Consider the following 21138-nt stretch of genomic DNA (forward strand, 5'->3'; position numbering starts at 1 on the left):
GTCTGTCTTGCTAGCAGAAGGCCTCGGGTTCAAATCCCGGCAGCATCTCCAGGTAGTGTTGGGACAGACTCTCTGCCTGAAATCTTGGGAGAGCAGCTGCCAGTCAGTGTAGACAATACTGAGTTAGATCGACCAATGGTCAGACTCACTTTAAAGCAGTTTCCTATATTCCTATGTAGAGGCTGTATTCCAGTATCTGTAGAATGGAAACATGTTTAAAGGACTTCACGGCAGCAGATCACCGAGAAAGTATTTCTGCAGCTCTGGCAACAGCCACTGGATTTCCAAAGCATGAAGGAAAGCCACATCTCTTTGATTCCACCCGCCCCCAGCCTGGTCCCACACAACAGTTTAAGCACGGAATCAGGGTAAGCATAGCGTTTGCTGATGACACTCTGACAAATTGTCAATATAGCTGATACTCAGCAACAACGCACAAATTTCTGGCCGGGAATCACTTGTCATCCACTCTAGCAGATAAGAAGCCCTTAACTAGCACTTCTGTATTCGACACATGAAGCCTGATAACAAGAAACCACGATTCCAATCCAGATATGTCAAGCAGCAAACCTCCTCAGTAGCTGCAGCAGAGGGAATGAATAGATTAGCGCAATGCTATTTCAGAGGGATACTCATCTCAAGAATCAAACTGCGTTTCAAATGTCAGCCCCCGAAATATGTTTTTTTTAAAGTAGAATGGGACACACCAGGGTTAGGGGCCCTGAAGAGCAAGAGAAATTGTTTGTTTTGAAATCTCATTCTGTGCCCTACACAGAATGAGTAGGTAGGAAGAACCCAGAACACACGAAGGGGGCATAAGGAGAACACAGCAATTGCCTGGTTAGATAGGAAAGGGCAGTTACTGTATGCTGCATAATATTAATGAGCATCTTTACAGGGCTTTAGGAAAGTGCTCAAAGCATGTCACGTGCATGGAGGGTTTTTTTTTACAATCTTCCTTTTTCAGGCCAAAGAGGCTGCCCAAGGAAAGTTCACATCGAGACGCAACACTTGAACTTACTGGTTCACAGACTCTCTGCCACAACAAGCCTGCACTATTGCCATCAAAAGCAGCTTCATAGGAACACATAGGAAGCTGCCCAATACTGACCAATGGTCCATCTAGCTCAGTATTGTCTACATTGACCGGCAGCAGCTCCCCAGGGTTTCAGGCAGCAGTCTCTCTCAACCCTACCTGGAGATGCCAGGGACTGAACATCTTGCAAGATAGATGTTCTACCACTGACCTATGGCTGTGCCCCATTTAGGACCATAGCTCAGGGCGGGGCTCAGTGCTTTGCATGCTGAAGGTTACAAGTTACAGGTTCAAGCCTTGGCATATCCACATAGGGCTGGGAAAAAGACCTCTGCCAGAAACCTGGAGAGCCAACTGCCACTATGAGAGCTTTTGTTGTGAACCGCTCTGAGATCTACAGATGAAGGGTGTAACGAATTGACATAGTTTAAAAAAATAAAAAAATTGAGCCTGGCATTGCAAGGGTTAAACCCACATCCAGCCTGATTGACTGGACATTCTAATGGAGGCGGGTCTGCTTGGAGCTTAAAAGGAGGGAGGAGCCGTTTTGTCCATTGGAGAGCACAAGGGAGTGGGAGCGTGGGTGGTTGCAGGGTCAGGGTAGTGTAGGGTTTAGATGAGGAATAAGCAAGTTCCATATTACGTGTTTGACAGCAATAACTTATGACAGTAACGAAGCTTGTACACGCATGGATCTATAAAGCAACCATTATGAATTTAAGTTAATAAACTTTCATCGTTTATGTGCCAAGGAGAAATCGTCTTTCTTATTTCCAGCACGGTATCGAAAACAGTATAGGTGGAGGCTCTTTAAAGGACAAAACTTCCCTCAAGAAATTTGTGTCCTTGAGTAACACGGTATAGGCTGAAGGTGGATGACCCAGCGTATCACTAAGTTGCCTAAGCAGATAGGCAAGCTTTCAGAGTGAGGGATTTCAAGCTGAGGGAATCTCTTCACTGGGGACAAAGGGGTTAGTCGCACAAACAGCCTCGAGTTTCATAAGATACCTGGCCACGTGTGTTGGAAGCAAACTCCACTTATTAGTAAACCCAAGATTGAAGAGGTGTTTATAAATGATCTGTAGGGAAATAGGGAGGTGGGTTTTACCTCAGGATTCCCTAGGAGTTCCTTTAGTAAGTGAGAGAGAAGGCGGGTTCCCTAGGTGTTCTTTTAATAATAGCGTAAGGGGGGCAACCGTCACACCTTTTTAGCATTAGGTAGACGGGATCTGTCGCAAAGGGCGGTATACCAATTTAATAAATAACAGGCTCTGTCAGCCTTGCTCCAGATATTCTGGGCCGGAGTTTAGAGTAAATGGGAGTTGTAGTGATGTATAGTGATGTATGGAAGTGAGAGCTGGACCATAAAGAAGGCTGATTGCCGAAGAATTGATGCTTTTGAATTATGGTGCTGGAGGAGACTCTTGAGAGTCCCATGGACTGCAAGAAGATCAAACCTATCCATTCTTAAGGAAATCAGCCCTGAGTGCTCCCTGGAAGGACAGATCGTGAAGCTGAGGCTCCAATACTTTGGCCACCTCATGAGAAGAGAAGAATCCTTGGAAAAGACCCTGATGTTGAGAAAGATTGAGGGCACTAGGAGAAGGGGACGACAGAGGACAAGATGGTTGGACAGTGTTCTCGAAGCTACGAACATGAGTTTGACCAAACTGCGGGAGGCAGTGCAAGACAGGAGTGCCTGGCGTGCTATGGTCCATGGGGTCACGAAGAGTCGGACACGACTAAACGACTAAACAACAACAAAAGCCCAATATGCTTGGAGGTTGGCAAAGCTTGGTGCAGACAGTACTGAGCTCAGATGCTCCAAGAGGTTTGATTCTGTTAAGGCAGCTTCAGGGGGGAAACTGTATGAAAAGTATCAGTAAAACACTGGTGTCAAGACATGTTTGTTGAGCCCATGTGAACACCACATCCAATGGGTACTGGTGCTCAACCCAAAAAAAGTAGGTGGTGGTGATAAGGGTACCCAGGAGGAGACACAGACTCTCAGAAACCAGAGCCCTATGGAATAGAGGAAGCTGCCATACACCAAATCAGGTCATTGGTCCACCCAAGCCACCATTATCTACACCAGGGTTTCCCAAACCTGGGTCTCCAAGTTTGCTTTTGGACTACAACTCCTATCATCCCTGGCTAGCAGAACCACTGGTCAGGGATGATGGGAATTGTAGTTCAAAAACAGCTACAGACCCAAGTTTGAGAAACCCTGGTCTATACTAATAGGCAGCAGCTCTCCAGGGTTTCAGGCAGAGTCTCTTCCAGTCCAACCTGGAGATGCCATTTAGGATTGAACTTAGGGACACTGTATATAAAAAACAGATGCTCTGCCACAGAGGTACACTGGCCCTTCCCAACTAGGCCTGTGCACCAAGAGAGTTTTGGGTACGGTATCTCTTTGCACAAACTGCAAACCTCTCACCAGCAAAGCAAACAATTTCCACAAAAGAGAAATCTTTCAAAAGCATGTAGGGAAATAGCAAGGCGGGTTTGAGGGTCAAAGGGGGAGAGATAAAAAATAATAATTCTAACACACTTGCCTCAAGTAGTTAGCGGGATCCCAGACAGTGACTGCAACAAATACCACTTTCCAACAGCTTCTCTTCAAACTGGAAAGGCTAATACTTATCTACCCAATATTTTTGCCCCCCCCCCAAAAAAGCTTCACAAGATCTTGGCAAAGGCAAAACACTCACCTCATCTGTATACCGAACTTCATTGACAGCATACTTCTGCCTGAAGAATTCAGGAGGCTGGATCCTTCAGAATGCAAAGAGACAACTGGTTATTTTGCCAGTAAGAGAACAGCTTGATGTATTATTATCAGCTTTATGTTACTATACCCCCTTTTCTTTTCACAAGACAGATTCAATGCACAAAGGAAGAAAATGAAGGACAATGAGTGCTACAGATATGAAAACCCAAAGAGCAATCACACATCACCACCAGTTTTGGGTTACAATATATACTTTTTTTTTTGCCTAGTCAACAACAGCAGTTTGGTATATTATCATATGGTACAGGTGTTCCTAGGACCCTAAACCCCATTTTTAAGAAATGGTATCTAAACAGGGGTAAGACACACAGGACATTTTTTAAGGGATCATTAACACTAGGCATCCACGTTTGAGCGAAGTCTTAAGTTACCATATTTTTCTAAATTCCATGGTTAGGCATGGTATTTATTAGGGCTAACCAAAATGTCTCAAAATGCAGAGCCAACTTTTTTTTTAAAAGTGTGTATTGAGTTTTCAGAAACAACACTATATAAACAAAATAAACAGTAAGGAAACAAATAACAACTCTGTGCAGTACATTATTACAGCTGGGATAAAATGAACAGAAGGTTCAGTAGACTTTTGCAGACATATAATAAGATTCTGCAAAACAAACTTTTGGAAGCAGGAGTTACACAATTTGGAAGAAAGGCAGCCTCGGCACATAGAGGTATGTGTCACTGAGGGTTGATGCAGAATTCTATTGTTCTTGATAAAGCATATTAACAGAAGCCATACAACATCAAAATGCTCTCATTTTGAAACCCCTCTTAGAACCACCCTGTGGTGGGTTACATGCTCAGGCAAGGCAATGCCCCATGCCCTCCCATCCACCCCTAGAGAGACCCCATGCAGACTCCCAATGTTTGACAATTTCGAGTCTGACTGCAAGCAACTCTTTGTGAACAAGGGTGGGATTTAAGGGATGTGAGTCGCTTGCAGTGGCCAGGAAAGCTAATACTGGGTCCAAGATCAGCAGCTGGTTGGGCTACTGGAGAGAGGTCCATGAATATAAACTGCTAACAAAGTGAAAGTTTTTTGCATCCTCATCATATATGAAGAAAGGTGCCCTTGCCACCACAGGGTGTCCAGCATAGTGGCGAGGCGTATTTCAGAATATGTGACAACATAGCAAGGGTCCAACACCAATATAGTAAAAGCTTGTTCTGAGCAAACCTTTCAGTTTCAAAAGGCTGGTGAGCGAAGAGGAAAAAGGCTGGCTCATTTTAGTCACAAGATGGAGTTGTTGTAGTTCAGTGGTAGAGCACACGGTATGCAGACGGTAAAAAAAGTGGGGGAGACTCAGGGAGTTACTGCCAGTCAGTGTCGACAGTAATGCAGTAGATGGGCCAAAGGTCTGACATATTCCTGAATTTCAAACATACACAAATGCCTTTGCCAAAGGCCTCCAGATCAGCTTCTGCCTCGTGCCGTGTGGCAGAAGTGCGAGCATTGCAGACTGGAAAGATATCTGAAGAGGAATAGCTACCCAAAGCTGAGGAAATGTGTAGTGAGAAAAATCGCATCCAGGTATCTTCATTCTGACAAACACAACCTAATTGTAATAATACACTCAATTCCCCATCCCCATCCCGACATGATGAGCTGTGTTGTTTTCTTTTAAAAAAAGGGGAAAGCATAAAAAGTTGAAGAGCGGATGGGTTCTTTTAAAGGCCAATTATGATTTTTTAAAAGTCATTTAAATGTCATCTTGTCAACCAAATATGATAGGGGAGCCACCTGTTTTAAAAAGGCAGCTATAAAAGCTGCTTAACGCAAGCACGATTACAAGAAACATTAAAAGAGAAAGCAGGTCATTATCCACACTTGTTTCTTTTATGGCATCAATAGCCTTTAATCAAATCCACCCTTCAGTATTGGCACAGACACTTGCTCTTTGGGATGCACAGAGCAGATCAGCCAGGAGATTAGACACTTCACTTGGGGGACAGGGAATCACTGAGAGCACTTCTCTGTGTTTAAGCTGGTTAAATTCATGGGAGAAATGACCAGTGTCTCCAAATACGCCAAAGAGGCTCCCTGTTACTCCATATGGGAGGCTGAGAAGATCCAAGAGGCTGCCCACTTCCCTATAGACCCTCTCGTGTGCTAAGATGGGCAGAGGGGGCCCTGTTGGTTTCTCCTCTGCCCTCACGACATTCTCTGTGGCAGCCCCTGAGTTGTGGAGCTCCCCACAGGGGTGTGTTTTGCACCTTCACTGTGCAGCGCTGAGTGCTGGAGACACATCTTTTTACTCTCGCCTTGGACCTGTGAGTTGTGTTTTTTCAGGACCCACCTTCTTCCGGTGACTGTAATTTGTTTTAACTGTTTTTAAATCTGATTTTTAAATTGTTGTCACCAGCCCTGGAGCCTGCTGAGTGGTGGCAGTCATGATGATGATGAAAGAACTAATGGGTGGAAATTGCAGGGTAGCAGTGTAAACAGCAGTAGAAACCTCCTAAGGATAACAGTGGGGTTTGACAGTGGAGTAGGTAGACTGCACTCGGAGGTGGTGGGCTCTCCTTTACTGGTAACTAAAGAAGTTGGAGTTCTTGATTGAAGCTTACATAGAAAATTGTAGAAAGGCAAGAACGCTGGCCACAAAAGTAAACTTGTGTTGGACTAATAGCTCGAATGATTCAATTTTTCCAAATAGTCTCTGTTTTGAAAATTCTTCTTCAGCAAATAGTCTTAAAGTACACGTTGACTTTAAGACTATTTGCTGAAGGGCCTTGTCCTGGCACATTAACTTCACCTGGCATATAAACTTCAAGAAATAAATCTATCCATAAGAGTCTATGTGGAAAAATTGAAACATTCGAACTAATAGTCCAACACAAGTTTACTTTTGTGGCCAGAGTTCTTGCCTTTCTCCTTTACTGGTGGCATCTAAGCAGAGGTGGGATGGTGGATGCTACAGTTACATCCTGCATTGCAGAGTCTGCACAGGGCACAGGGGATTGGCATAGATGACCTCCATAATCTAAGGTTACCAGATTTTTTCCAATGAATCCGGGATACTTTTCAACTTCCTACTATATAGATGGATTTTGTCAGGGGGCTGATTTGTAAATCCGGCAACTGACCCCGGGAAACGGGGGCGTCTGGTAACCTTACCATAGTCCCTTCCAGTTCCATGATTCTAAAAGGAAAGAAGAACAGGCAGCAGAACAATATGAGGGAGACTAAGCACATCTCTGTGTTTAAGGCCCAGCATCCAGGAAATCCATACCCTGCAACAAGTGAAGTCTGCACAGACACATTATGCAAACAGGACAGTTTGCACACGTGCTATTTTTGTACAATTTATCCTGCAGGTTTTTGGGTTTTTTTTGCATAATTTATTCTAGTTTTGCTAGCCTTGCAGCTGGGCAAGAAGCCATGAAGGGCAGAGCATTCTTGCCGCAGACCACCTCTCTGGCTCCTGAAATTCCAGCATGCATTTCCATGTATATTTTTCAAGTGCATCTCCAGAGGCCCAGGGCCAGAAACTTGCTATTTTTTTTTTGGAAAAAAGGAAGTCAAGTTCTCAAAGAAACTGATTTTAACCCACTTTCACAATCTGCAATCCTGCGCAGTTGTGCATATTTCTATCTAGTTGCTGACTACTGCTGTTTTTTTTAAAAAATAATCAATAAGTAAATTTAAATGCAACAAGTGTTGTACAGCAGCACAGGAAAAAGGAGGGTTGCCGCCATTTTGCTTAGAACACTGAACATTTTAGAGAAGCCCTGTTTTGCAAGAGTGACGAACAGCCCAATGAAGGCCCTCCATGTAAAAACTGAACTGAATATAGGACTGTAGCAAGAGAGGTGCAGATAAAATTTTCATTACAGCAAACCAAAGAGTCCACTAATGCACTGCTCAGAAAAGAGAGAGGCGAAATTAACGCCCCGTCACGCAGGCTGAAAACAGAAGCCTTTCAAGGAGTCCAACCACCTGCATGTTTTTAATGAATATGTAATAAGGCCAAATTACAGCCGTCACTTATAATCTTGAATCCCTTTGGCTGGGGAAAAATATATGTTGTCATACACCTAGCACATCTTAAATGCAATGAGCAGAGATGGCTTTTGATGTCAGCAACCGTCCTAAAGGTAGCATTAAAATGTCATAGAGTGGGACTAAAGACATTCAGCGGCTACAGACAATTAAAACTGGTGATGCATCCTTTGTCCCATTTACTTACTATACGAAAGCCCTGTAATACAAGCGTTTCAAGAATGGGTGGGTGGTCGGGGGTGGCAGGGCAACCACAGCATTGTTAAAACACAATTTAATGCTGCTGGAAAAGAACTGGTGGGATGTGCAAGAGAAAGTTTCTGCAACAACTCCCCCCCCCCACAAAGTATAAAGACTCCTGTTTAGAACTGTTGATGCTGAACAGACACTTTAAGAAAGTTCTGCGAAGGTTGTCGGTTTTTAATATAAAGGGCACGATTATGTTGTTTAGGGGTGCACACTGGAGCAGGGGTGAGAAACTTTTCTGGTCTGGAAGGCCAGATCTTTATATCCCACCTCACCCCATGGGCCAACTGTTTCAAGTGATCAGGGGAAAACCACCTGCCAATCATTTGCCATCAAGTGATTGATAGGCTGTCAAAGCTGACACCGCAGGGGTGTGGGCAGCAACCTGCTTCTCCAGCACATTCCCCACAGTAAATGTGCTGACAAACCAGGATCCAGGATGACTGAACTCTTGAGATTTATGGGATGTGAGCAGGATTTAACCCCTACTCATCAGCTGATGAGCGAGGGTTAAATCGTGCCACTCTGGCTGTGTGCTGGTGGAATGCTCTGTAATGTGGCCAAAGCAAAATGGATCGCTCATCAGCTGACCACTCAGCGGCATTGGCCGATTGACAAGTTGGGTGATGTTTTGGGGAAACGGCCTTGCAGGCAAAAACGGACCTCTTGGCAGTTCTCTACTCCTGCACTAGGGTCTATTTCTAGGCATTTGGCGAATGGTACAACAATCTCTTTATTATGGCCAATGGCCTATATTCAAAAGAAACTTTGAATAACTATATAAAACAACACTGGACAAAGCAAAATAGAGAACCATAAAAACAACATTAGACTAATAACTACATCTTACTATAGAAGAACATGCACAGAAAACAAAACTCCAAGTTTTCTAAAATTAGTCCCTGGAGAGTTTTACAGGCGGCGAAACAATGTTTTGTGTGTTCTGATCTGAAAAGAGTAGGAAAGCATAAAATGCATCTGATCATCCTGGGGCTTTCTGTAGAACTGGTTCAATAAAAATCTTCGGTATAATACAATATATAATAAAAAAGAACAATACGTAAGGAAGTGAGTTATTGATTCTAATTCTCCAGATTCACAGGGATATACAAGTTGACCACAGGGGATCTTTTGGAAACCCCACCCCCTCCAGAACTGCTGATGAGAGAACATTCGAGCACCCCAAAGTAAAGGCTCTGTGACGTCTTTGAACAGAGAGCATGTAAAGATAGTTTGCTGATTTACACGGTTGAGGCGCTCTGTCGATTAGCATGTTATTCAAGGGGAAACCTAGATCATATCAGTGTTTAACATCCACATTACATTTCTTAAGTAGTGCTCTGGCTAATTCCTATCCAATATGTCCATATAGTTAAAGCTATGGTTTTCCCAGTAGGTGATGTATGGAAGTGAGAGCTGGACCATAAAGAAGGCTGATCGCTAAAGAATTGATGCTTTTGAATTATGGTGCTGGAGGAGACTCTTGAGAGTCCCATGGACTGCAAGAAGATCAAACCTATCCATTCTGAAGGAAATCAGCCCTGAGTGCTCACTGGAAGGACAGATCGTGAAGCTGAGGCTCCAATACTTTGGCCACCTCATGAGAAGAGAAGATTCCCTGGAAAAGACCCTGATGTTGGGAAAGAGGGAGGGCACAAGGAGAAGGGGACGACAGAGGACGAGATGCTTGGACAGTGTTCTCGAAGCTACGAACATGAGTCTGACCAAACTGCAGGAGGCAGTGGAAGGCAGGAGTGCCTGGTGAGCTCTGGGTCCATAGGGTCACGAAGAGTCGGAAACGACTAAACAACAAACAACAACCCATGGAACAAACCATATACCAACAGTGGGGAATCTCAGCCCCCCGCCCCATTCGGGCCAAACCATGCCCACCCAAACATCATCTATTAAATGGGCTGCAGGATTGCAATAATGCTTTGCAAGCACAGATCAGCTGATTGCTGCGACTTGCAAAGCTCTGGATGCCAGGCCAGCTGATGGTCAGAGCTTGGAAACAGCAGCACTTTTGCCCACATGGATGGATTTCAAACTACAGTGGTACCTCGGTTTAAGTACACAATTGGTTCTGGAGGTCTGTACTCAAGCTGAAGCGTACTTAACCTGAAGCGAACTTTCCCATTGAAAGTAATGGAAAGTGGATTAATCCGTTCCAGACGGGTCCGCAGAGTACTTAAACTGTGTTAGGGAAAAACAACTGAAAGTACTCAAACCGAGGCGTACTTAAACCGATGTATGACTGTATACAAGCATTATGGCGTCAGGTGATTGACAGGGCTTGATTCTGCAGCTAAGGCCTGTGCCATCTAAACATTATGCCTCCCCCCCCCTGCTATACAACTACTTTTCTCATATGCAAATTTAATTCATTTGGGCTTGTGAATGAACTCATCAAACTTGGCCCATGGGGTGTGGGGAGAGAGGAGGTGGTTCCCCACTCCTGCTCCAAGTCTGCTGCTGCAAATGCGCTGTGGCACCACATGAGCACAGCTCCTGCACCACTGCTCCGCTCCATACATCTAACTGGTGTGAACATGCACACACTGCACCTTACAGAAACAACATTTATGCAACACTAGGAAGCCATTTGTTTGCACCAAAGGAAACTAGCAGAAGCATCTGACAAGCGTTGGTTACTTGGACACGAATTATTAAGCATGGGTACATATGGGAGGTGGGTGTATAACTTTTGCAGGCTCGTTTGGAAAATGCTACATGGCAGAGCAAGTCTATCCTGCTGCTCCCCCCACCTCTCACAGAGGCTGGTTTGGAAGCCCGGGTGTCCATCTATGTCCGGAAAGAGCTATGGATCTCGATTATGGTGGGAGCTTGTATTCTGGGCTATAAGTTGCATGTTTTGGAACAGGGCTGGGTCACTGGTGGCCCTCCAGATGTTGCCCTAAGCCAGGCATAGGCAAACTCGGCCCCCCAGATGTTTTGAGACTACAATTCCCATCACCCCTGACCACTGGTCCTGTTAGCTTGGGATGATGGGAGTTGTAGCCCGAAAACATCTGGAGGGCGAAGTTTGCCTATGCCTGCCCTAAGCCCATCACTGTTAAAAATAATAACAACTAGCAAGATGATCTGATTTTTAAAATCTCAAGGCAAAATGGATTAGATCTGTGTATGTGAAAAATAGTTATTTAAAGAAGAAGAAGAAGAAGAAGAAGAAGAAGAAGAAGAAGAAGAAGAAGAAGAAGAAGAAGAAGAAGAAGAAGAAGAAGAAGAAGAAGAAGAAGAAGTGCAAACTGTTTAAGCCAGCGTGGGCATGGGCCACAGGAGGGATCATCTGAGTGGCATCTTCTTCTCTTATATAGGAGAGAATGTATCTTGGTGCTTCCTGCTTGCACAGAGCGGTGGCTCAAGTTTTGGAGGATGTCCTGGGAGATCAGAGTGCAATCCCCCTTGGCCACCAGCACTGTGTCTCAGGCTACTGGAACTGACAGGCCTTTTGGGAGGAAAAGGTGGAGGAGAAGATGAAGTACTCCCTTGAACTCCTTAGAGAAAAGGTGGAATATTAATGCAGTAAATTTAAAAAGTAGCCTCTTTTTTCTTTAAACTGTATTAAGAGTATTAAAAATAATTTTTTAAAACATGAAAAAAATCTGCTACCCCATTAAAATTTGGGGGCCTCTTTCCAGTCAACATTTTTAAATTGATTGATGTGAGTGAACAACTCTGCACCACAGCTTCATAAGTCTTGTCTAATTTTCTTTAGATACATTTTCTCACACAGCAAACATTTTTTGCACACACACACACACACACACAGGGTGGGGAGCAATCCACAGACACTAGAAACAGCTCATCAACATCTTAATTTTTCATGAGTAAAAATGTACAAGGAAGAAGCTTCAACGCAAAGGTAAGGGAAGGTTATGGTAATTCGCCGCGCCAAGCTGGAAGCCATCAACGAGGCATGAAAAATTGGAGCAAGACGAAAGGGACGTTTAAAAGCTGTCAAGATGCTCGCCAACACACTCGCTCCTCGTTACACTAACATCAGATGCACAGATGGCAAAGTGTTAACTAAACAAGAGGGTGTCAAACCCATCCAGCACGCGCAACGCGGGAGACTTTAGGAGGTACTAACAGATGTTTCTGACAGTGCCAAATATTTAAAAACAACCTCTGTCATGCAGAGCAAGGCAACTTTTTTAAAAATTCCCAGAGTGGGGGGGGGAGAGAAAAGATGTGCAGAAGAATGACGCCCCCACTAAATTGTATTGTTCCACGAGTCAGTTCTCATGTTGAACATGCACCTCAATTTGCAGAAACAGGCAGCCAATGGCTCTTCAGCGAAAAGCGGCGGCTCTTGGCTGCAATAGCCCAATAAAAAGCTTATTTGGGTCGCCCTATCTAGTCACAGTCAAAAAACGGGTAGCTTAAGCTGTTGCACAAAGATGAGAGGCTGCTGGGGTTCCACCAAAATGAAATGTGTTGCTTCAGAGAGAGAGAGAGAGCTTAGTGCCTTTATATGTGAGCACAGATGGCACACCTGTGCCCCACACAGCTCCCCCAAAAAGGAATGCAAGGCTTAGTGGTGCAGCCGAAATCTGATTATGAGTATAATGTGCCGCATCGCAGAATGTCACGAAAGCATGAGCCAAGAACAGCGAAAGGAGGGAGTCTTGGCAGCCGACTCTTCTCCCCTGCCATCGCAACCAAATATCCATTATCCAGTGTGTCTCTCCTCTCCAACGGTGGCGCTAAAACAACTGAACATATTAAAAGTCATTGTGGGGAAGGGGGGTGGAGAGAGAGAGAGAGAGCAAGAGCGCATGGTCCCTCATTCTACCATTCTTACCAAGGCACCTTAATTTTTCTTGTTTCCTCACTATTCTTCTCAGTGTCTTTTCCACAGAATCATAGAACTGGAAGGACCCCCCCCCCCCCGAGGGCCACCTAGTATGACCCCCCCTGGACGCTAAGGAGCAAGAAGGGATATGCTTTGGTAAAAGAAAGAATCCATCTCTTGGGCAGTCCAAACTCAATACTGAGTTCCAACATCCAGGATGAGAGTTTCCTCTAGATCTGGGCCCCTCTCAGGTGACAGATGAGAAAGAAGTATCACATAGTTCAGGGTGGGGGGGTGGGGATGAACTCATCAGTGCTTCAAAGATTAGGAGTGCATCTGACAATGGTATGCTTGGCAGTGGCCCTTGGTATGCGAGTTGTAACCGTGTGAATGCTTTACGTTATGAGTGGTTGACAGTAATGTCTGTGGTACACTAAATGGTTGTAGTTGTTTGTTTGAAAGGAGTGGTGTGTGAGATTGAGAGAGTGATAGCATGCATGTGTGTTGATTGGAATTTTACATTATACAATGGAACCTTGGTTCTCAAACGTAATCCGTTCCGGAAGTCCATTCGACTCCCAAAACATTCGAAAACCAAGGTGTGGCTTCCAATTGGCGCAGGCGCCCCGGAAACAATAGCTGACAACCGCATCGGATGTTCGGCTTCCAAAAAAACATTCGAAAACCAGAACACTTACTTCCAGGTTTTCAGCCTTTGGGAGCCAATTTGTTTGTCAACTATGCCGTTTGAGAACCAAGGTTCCACTGTACTGCCTTGCAGGGCTCTCCGATTTTATTCATTTTGACATTATGTTTACGGACATGGGTATCGCCTATTTATTTTGTATTTTGCTATGTGACTCATTTGACATAGTCTCATAGCGTTTATTGTACAGTCATACCTCGGGTTAAGTACGCTTCAGGTTGAGTACTCCGTGGACCCGTCTGGAACGGATTAATCCACCTTCCATTACTTTCAATGGGAAAGTTCACTTCAGTTTAAGTACGCTTCAGTTTAAGTACGGACTTCTGGAACCAATTCAGTACTTAACCCGAGGTACCACTGTATTGCAAACTGCTTCAAGGCCTTCCAGATATTAAGTGGGCTACAAATGGACGTAACATCATTATCAAGAGTGAGATTGGTGCTGAGCTGTTGCCACATCTCCTGTTCACTTGTTCAATGCTTCACCCAAGAGTAAATGTGAGCCACAAAAATACAGTATTTCAGAAGCACATTTTTTGGGGGGGAAACACTGCTGAGAGCTGGCCTCCCTCTCTATTCTCTTTTCCTTCCCTTTCAAGGCAGATGTAAGGTTGGATGCCGATATTCATTCACACCAGGACATTCCAGGCCAATGAGATCCCCCTGTAAAGCAATTACATTGTTCTGCCATATGTGGCACACAGACCAGCTGCTATACAGTACGTTTTGCTTCAGAAAATAGCTTTAATCAATACACCAACTCATTCTGTCAGTTATAATTAAGGCAAGGTAAATGGCAGGTGCAACATTAATCAACAAAACGGAAGCCTACAAGCACCAGATGTAGGGATCTGGCTTAAACCTTAACATCAGGGATTCACATTTATAATCCACCTAATTTCCAAGAGATTGGTGTTAGTGACAGCAAACTCAAGTAATACAAGACAGGTGCTCCAATCTAGCAAACCATTCCAGTTGCCTTATTCATTTCCACTAGTGACACACTATTGTCCAGAAGCAACAGTAAACTATGATTTACCATTATGTCAACAGGCCTGAACTCATGCTTCCTCCCTCCAACACAGCTGCAAAAGGAGCTTGGAAGTTTTTCTTCCTATATTTCAGGCATGTCCAACTTCCAAGAGACTGCAATCTACTCCCACTAAAACAAAAACAAAAAACTGGCAGTGATCTACCCATTGTATTGACCAAAGTTGTTGAGCTTTCCTTGTAGCTGAATCAAAGGAGAAAAGGGAGGTTGTGCACCCAAGTTTTAAACTCATGCACAAAACATGTGGTGTTCTGGGCTATTGGTAAGCTGGAAGGTGTGCAGAGAAGGGCCACCAAGATGATCAAAGGTCTAGAAACCAAGCCTTATGAAGAATGGAACTGAGAGTATGTTCAGCCTGAAGAAGACTGAAATGTATGAATACATCTTCAAATATATGATGGGCTATCAAATGGAAGACGGAACAAACTTGTTTCCAGCTGCTCCAGAGGGGAGGACCCAAATCAGTGGATTCAAAAGTCAAGAAAGGTGATTCCAACTTCACATGAAGAAGGACTTTCTGACAGTAAGAGCCATTTGACATTGGAATGGAGTCCCTCGGGAGGTTGTGGACTCTCCTTCCTGGGAGGCTTTTAAATAGAGGTTGGATGGCCATCTGTCATGGATGCTTTAGCTGTGATTCTTGCATTGCAGGAGGTTGGACTATATGACCCATGAGGTCCCTTCCAACTCTACAATTCTATCATTCTATTATTCTGATGTTAAGTCCCCAAAGAAAGGAGGTACCCATTTGCGTACATAGGCCAGGTCACCCCACATAATTTACTGGGAAAGCTTCCTGCATATTTCAGTATCAGCATCAATTTCTGAATCAAGGTGGCAGGGTGCATTAACTGAAACACACACACTTTTACAGGGCGAGGTTTGTGTTTCACTTCAGTTTCTACACTGCACTTTCCTCTCTCAGCCCAACTCACATTATATGCCCCTTTCCCAGGTATTATTATTTCAATAATTATTTTATATTGCATTAGCCTCCCAGAAGCCCACTGGCACAGGGACAAAATTATCTTCGTGGGGGAAATGTAATGCAGCTGGCGAGGAGAAGATAATTACAATATCCATAATCAAATCTGTAATCTAACACTGTGTCCATCTGTAAGCAAGTTCTATTTTAATACAGATCACTGCTTTTTGAGAGCAACAGAGTGCAGCAACAGAAAGAGAAGATTAACACCCCTGCTGTCCATGAAGCAACATTTGAACAGCCAGAACGATCTGCATAAAAGTCTACAGCAAGATGGGAGTTTTTTATGGCATCTGATTTGTTAAGGAGTTGAACATAAAGGCATCCTTGAAGGAAGGCTTTCAAATCTCAAAAACACACTGTTATCAAAATAAACAAGGAGTCAATATTCATGAGGATTCTTCTGTTATGGAGCTCTTTCACTGAGACCAGACCTCCTGTGGCACTGTCATGATGCTCCCCATGGCAGGGTACAGTGGCCATGGCTCAACTCAGATATTAGGTCACAATCCATGGCTTGTGCTAGCCACAGGCCTGGTTCGTATTACACAGTAAGCCAAACCATGGTTTACCTGAACTGCACAGACATCCTGACTCCTGGGGAGAAACTGAGAGCCACCTTGCTCCGCCACAGACTTCTTTGCTCCTAGGTCACGCTAAGCTAAGCTAAGCCAAGTCAAGGTCTGTCTTAGCATATCGTCCAAATGTAGGCATGTTTGAGGAGCGAGTTTAATCACAAGCCCAGGCTGGGACAGAACACTAAGCCAAATCTTAGCTTGGCACTGTGTGGGAGCAAAAAGGACCGAGAAGGACCAATGAAGCATTGGGCTCCTATTTGGGAGTCCACGTGTTCAACAAGAAGAGCCTGCTGGATCATGCCAAAGGAAGCCCACTTAATCCGGCATTATGTTCTTGCAGTGATCAACCAGATGCTTGTGGGAAACCTGCAAGCAGGACCCGAGCACAAGAGCACAATCCCCTCCTGTTATTTCCAGCAAGCAGTATTCTAAAGTATTGATGCCTCCATTGGTGGGGGCACAGCATAGCCATCAATAACCCTCTCTTCCATGAATTTGTCCAATCCTCTCTTAAAGCCATCCAAGTTGGTGACCATCAATGCTTCCTGCAGGAGCTCGCTCCATACTTGAACTATGTGCTGCATGAAGAAGTCCTTTATTTTCTCTGCCCTGAATCTTCCAACAATCAGCTTCACTGGATGTCCACAAGTTCTAAAGATGGTCTTGCTAAGTCCTAGTTGGGCTTGCCATGCTGTGCGAAGCAGGCTTTAGTTTAGAACCCAAATCCTGGTTTGAACAACAGGCAAACCCTGTTTGGGTTGGGGCTGCTTGACTGCTTTTCATTTTTCATCCTTTCCGCTTTTACCAATTCCTTCACATGCTCCCACCTCCGCAGTGTAGCAGACTCCGGAGGTAGAGTGAGAGCCATAACTTTGGCCTGTCAGTTCAGCAGGGTTTCTAAACTTGGTTTCAGTGGCTAGGTGCAAACCATGATTTGTTAATGCAGACATTACCTCCGGGGGGGGGGGGTCACATCATGGTCAGTGTGAAAGGGCTTTACATGTACACACCCCGCTGGGGTGTGTCTTCCATACAAGGGGTGAGCCTGGGGGGAACAAGGAACCAGTAATATGACTCCCATGTATACACTTACACTCTGATACAGATTTGTTCAGAGAATGTCCATTTCAGTTTCTAAATTTTTCCATCTAAAGTTCACCCCAGTTTGGATTTTTTTTACAGCCCCCACAAAAATGTGCACACATTTTTATTTTTGTATACATTTCCCCCCCTAATACTCATATTTTTTTGGTTGAAGAATAGCACTGCAAAATTTGAAGCACAAATTTCTAAGGTTTCATTGCAATGAAGGCCAGAGAAATGTTGCCGTGAGTGCACAGCCAAGAGGAGGTGTCCACTTCCTGCATCAACCCCTCTCTGCTGCTGTCTTTTCAATACAAAGTGGGAATAAATACATTTTAAGGTGTTGCTGTGAAGATTTCTAAGTGTTATAGCATCATTATTACTCCATATGTTTTATTTAACCAACAGAAAGCCATCGTGTTATAAAGATCCCAAGAGTTGTATTGGTAATTTCTCAAAAGAAAAGAAAAGAAAGCCATCATGTTTATGAAGGCATCTGCAAGGTTGATGTTTCCTTTCTATTGCAGATTTTTAACTGTAGGCTATCATTTCGGTCTTCCATAAAGTTCCATTATGGCTTTCTTTAAATATTATGCCTATTTTGGGTTTTTACTGTTGTGTGCTTCTCCAGAGCAGTGTGTGTGTGTGTGTGAGAGAGAGAGAGAGAGAGGGAGGGAGGGAGAGGGAGGGAGGGAGAGGGAGGGAGAGGGAGAGGGAGAGAAAGAAATATTTAAAGTGTGGGTGGAAGATTGATGAGATCCAGCACTCTGGAATGCATCCACTACATCAGTGGCTTTTTCACACTGTGCCCTGGAGGGTTCCACAGACGTTTGTCACCATCAGCCATTCAATGAGATGGTCCATTATGGCAAAAAAAGCTTCCCCAAGAGGCCCTTCCCTTTCCCACCACTATTTATTAAAATCACTTGTTAACTGGCCTTTCCACATAGCGGCATTAAAAAAATATATATTTATTTCTCATCCTCTCCAAAAGGACAATAGGGGAGGAGAGTTACCAACCAAACCTAGCCATGATAGCTATATATTACTTCCAGGATTGGGGGTACAATGCCTCTGAACATCAGCTGCTGGGAAACAGGAGTAGGAGACTACTATTGCAATGAGGTCTTGCTTGTGGTTTTCCCATAGGATCTACACAGCCAGAGAGAGAACAGGGTGCTGGGCTAGTTGGGCCTTTGACCTGATCCAGCCACAGTGCTCTTCCAACCTTCATGATCTCAAAGGGAACTTCATTCAACAACCAAGGCAATCAGTGTAAAGATTCAGGAGTATTAGGGCTTCTACCGTGGAGTTCTCCAAGTCACGGGTTGCAATGTGACACCCTCAAGCCTGGAGGGGTACTGGTTCCAGGGGTTCCTCTTGTAGCCTTGCATCTGGGACTGGCCCTAGGGGCAAGGCCTCCAATTTCTAAGCATAAATGGAGCCCAGAAGCATCTTGACAGTGAATGTAATTGGACCAAGTCCAGCTGGATGGGTTCTCTACATGCCATATCCTTGAAGTGGCACACGGCTGCATTTTGTGAATTTTTGTGTGTTCTTTTGGACTGGATGGAAGAGATCTCTCTTTTTGGCATCAGGTTAAAACCATCCTGTTATCTCAGGCAGTTGATAGCTGGGTGCTATTGTCTACATGTTGGGGATCTCTCTCCCCCCCCCCCCGCCGCCCCCAAGTTGCTGCTAATATAGAAATTATTTTCCTGTAGTGGCTAGTGCCCATTGAAACTGGTAAGGCAGAAGTCAGGGGGATCAACAGTAGGTGGTGCCAGAGCCATCTCATTCTAGTTTAGTGCTCATCCTCTTCCCTGCTAAGCTCTACAAGAGCAACATTGAGACTAAGGAGGCGGCAGACAGGCAGGATCAGTCCCTGAACTGGTTGTAGGAAAGGGGGCAGAATGAGGGTGGTGGGGCAGTGCCCCATTTGCCCCGAGAGGCTAGCCTCTAAAGTTGTCCAATTTGTAGGTGGTGCAATTTTTGTTTTATTACAATTGTTAATTGTTTCTGCCTGCAGTTTTAAGGTTTTGCTTTCAATTTTGTTGTAAGGCACCTAGAGACGGGTTGGTATTCCACATCAAACAAATTAAATAAGTAGCAAAACAAATGCTGTGATTGAGTGCCAGTCCAAAACAGACCGAGGCCAGTCAATCCACGCCTAGCATGAAGCACCATCTGGAGAAGTACAGCTCAGATTCCTATTAGAAATCTTTCGTGCCAGAGATTTCTCCAACACTCCCGCTTGGAGAAGACAAAAGGCAGAAGTGGGAGTCAGAAGAGTGGTAGGTTCTCTGCTAACATAGGTGGGCCTTCTTACAACAAAAGCAACCACAAAGCAATCTTGGAGCCAAGATAGTGCCAAGACAATCATGCTTCCCATGCAGAGACAGAAACCCTCCCTGGCCATATGGTCACTCCGACATACTTTGCCATGCAGGCGTATCTTTGGTCTGGAATTAGTGTTTAAAGAAGAGTAATTGCTCCAATTAGAAGCTATCCAAGCCAAGAGAGGTAGAGAAAGTATTAAATTAGAAACAATCCCAGATTCCAAAAACAGTGCAGAGGCCAAAAAAATATGTGACTTGTTAGGCACAGTGTGCATATAATTGTGATGCAGAGAGAATGCATCACTATTGATGTGAGTCCAAGCTCCCAAAGAGCTATTGATAGTTTCACTAAGGAAGCAAAGAGAAAGGCAAGAATTTGGGGGTGGGCATGAACAAGGAGGCTGACAAGTGTAGGTGAGGGAGAGGAGAAAGAGAGGCCAGCTTGCAGACCACACTTCGGAAAGAAAAGACGCCTCAGGGTATCTCTGTAGCTAGCACTTGCAGGCGTCTCTCTGTCTGAGAGGCAACGGAGTGCATCGCAAGGGGTGAAGTCAAACCGCTGTGTTAGCAGCTCTGAAGTGACTTCCCTGGGGTGCAAGCCTAGGCAATCTGTATGGAGGTCCTGGGCTGCCCAGACGACAAGATTCCCCCTGTTGGCACCAGTTTGGCTGCAGGAGTTGCGGGAAGGAGGAGTACAATGAGCCATCCAACCGTCTTAGGGACTGCACTCCAGATTTGTGTTGGCTTTATTCCTTAGCCTTTTCTTCTCCCTAAGATGTCCCACAAGCAGAGGGTATAGATTGTTCCTCAGGGTCTGCTCAAGCCTTTCTCATGAATGAGGATAGCCACAAGGCAGTGGAGGTTTGGGATCAGTTTTCCTTCTTCTAGGAGGGCTACCTTCCCAGGTTCACGAGTCCCGCCTGCCCCTCACTTCCCTCTACAGCACGTGCAGGAACTGCCTTCTAGACCACTGGAGTCACTATTGGTCTTGTCCGCTCAATCTGCCAGAGCCTGCCTTTGCACGCAGAGGAAGTCCTCAACTCACTGAGGGTTTAAGACCCACCGGCTATCCTCACCTGTAGAAGCTGTTCCTGGGGTGTGGCCGCTGTCACATGCTGACAACTTCTAGTAGCCACAGGTGAGAGCTGAGTGCAGGGTGGGGAACAAAAGTGGACAAACTGCCCCAGAAGGAACATGCCATGTCCCCCACCAGAGGTTTTACCCCTCCCCTAGCACCCCATACACCCCAGCACTACCGACTTAATAAATACCCCATTTATTCTGCACAGGTTTTAACAATCCTAGATAATGAACAGAAACCACCAACCTTCACCACTCAGTGATTTAGGATCACAGTTTGCCCTACCCTCTCATGCCTTAGAAGGGCAACCGAAGCTGGCAATAGAGGGGAAATGTGAACCGCCCTGTGATCTTTGGATGAAGGTCGGAATACAAATTTAATAAATATAAATAAAACGAAACTCCAAAGTTGACACTA

General features: G+C 44.8%; 1 protein-coding gene across 1 annotated transcript in view; it reads right to left on the reverse strand.

Annotated features, from left to right (window-relative positions):
- Positions 1-21138, reverse strand: part of PEPD (peptidase D) — a 130187-nt gene that overhangs the window by 94820 nt on the left and 14229 nt on the right. Inside the window, exon 4 of the mRNA XM_035120425.2 lies at positions 3751-3814. Coding sequence (XP_034976316.1) covers positions 3751-3814 — 64 coding nt within the window. The remainder of the gene's footprint in view (positions 1-3750; positions 3815-21138) is intronic.

The sequence above is a fragment of the Zootoca vivipara genome, chromosome 6 (assembly GCF_963506605.1).
Source record: "Zootoca vivipara chromosome 6, rZooViv1.1, whole genome shotgun sequence".
Lineage (NCBI taxonomy): Eukaryota > Metazoa > Chordata > Lepidosauria > Squamata > Lacertidae > Zootoca > Zootoca vivipara.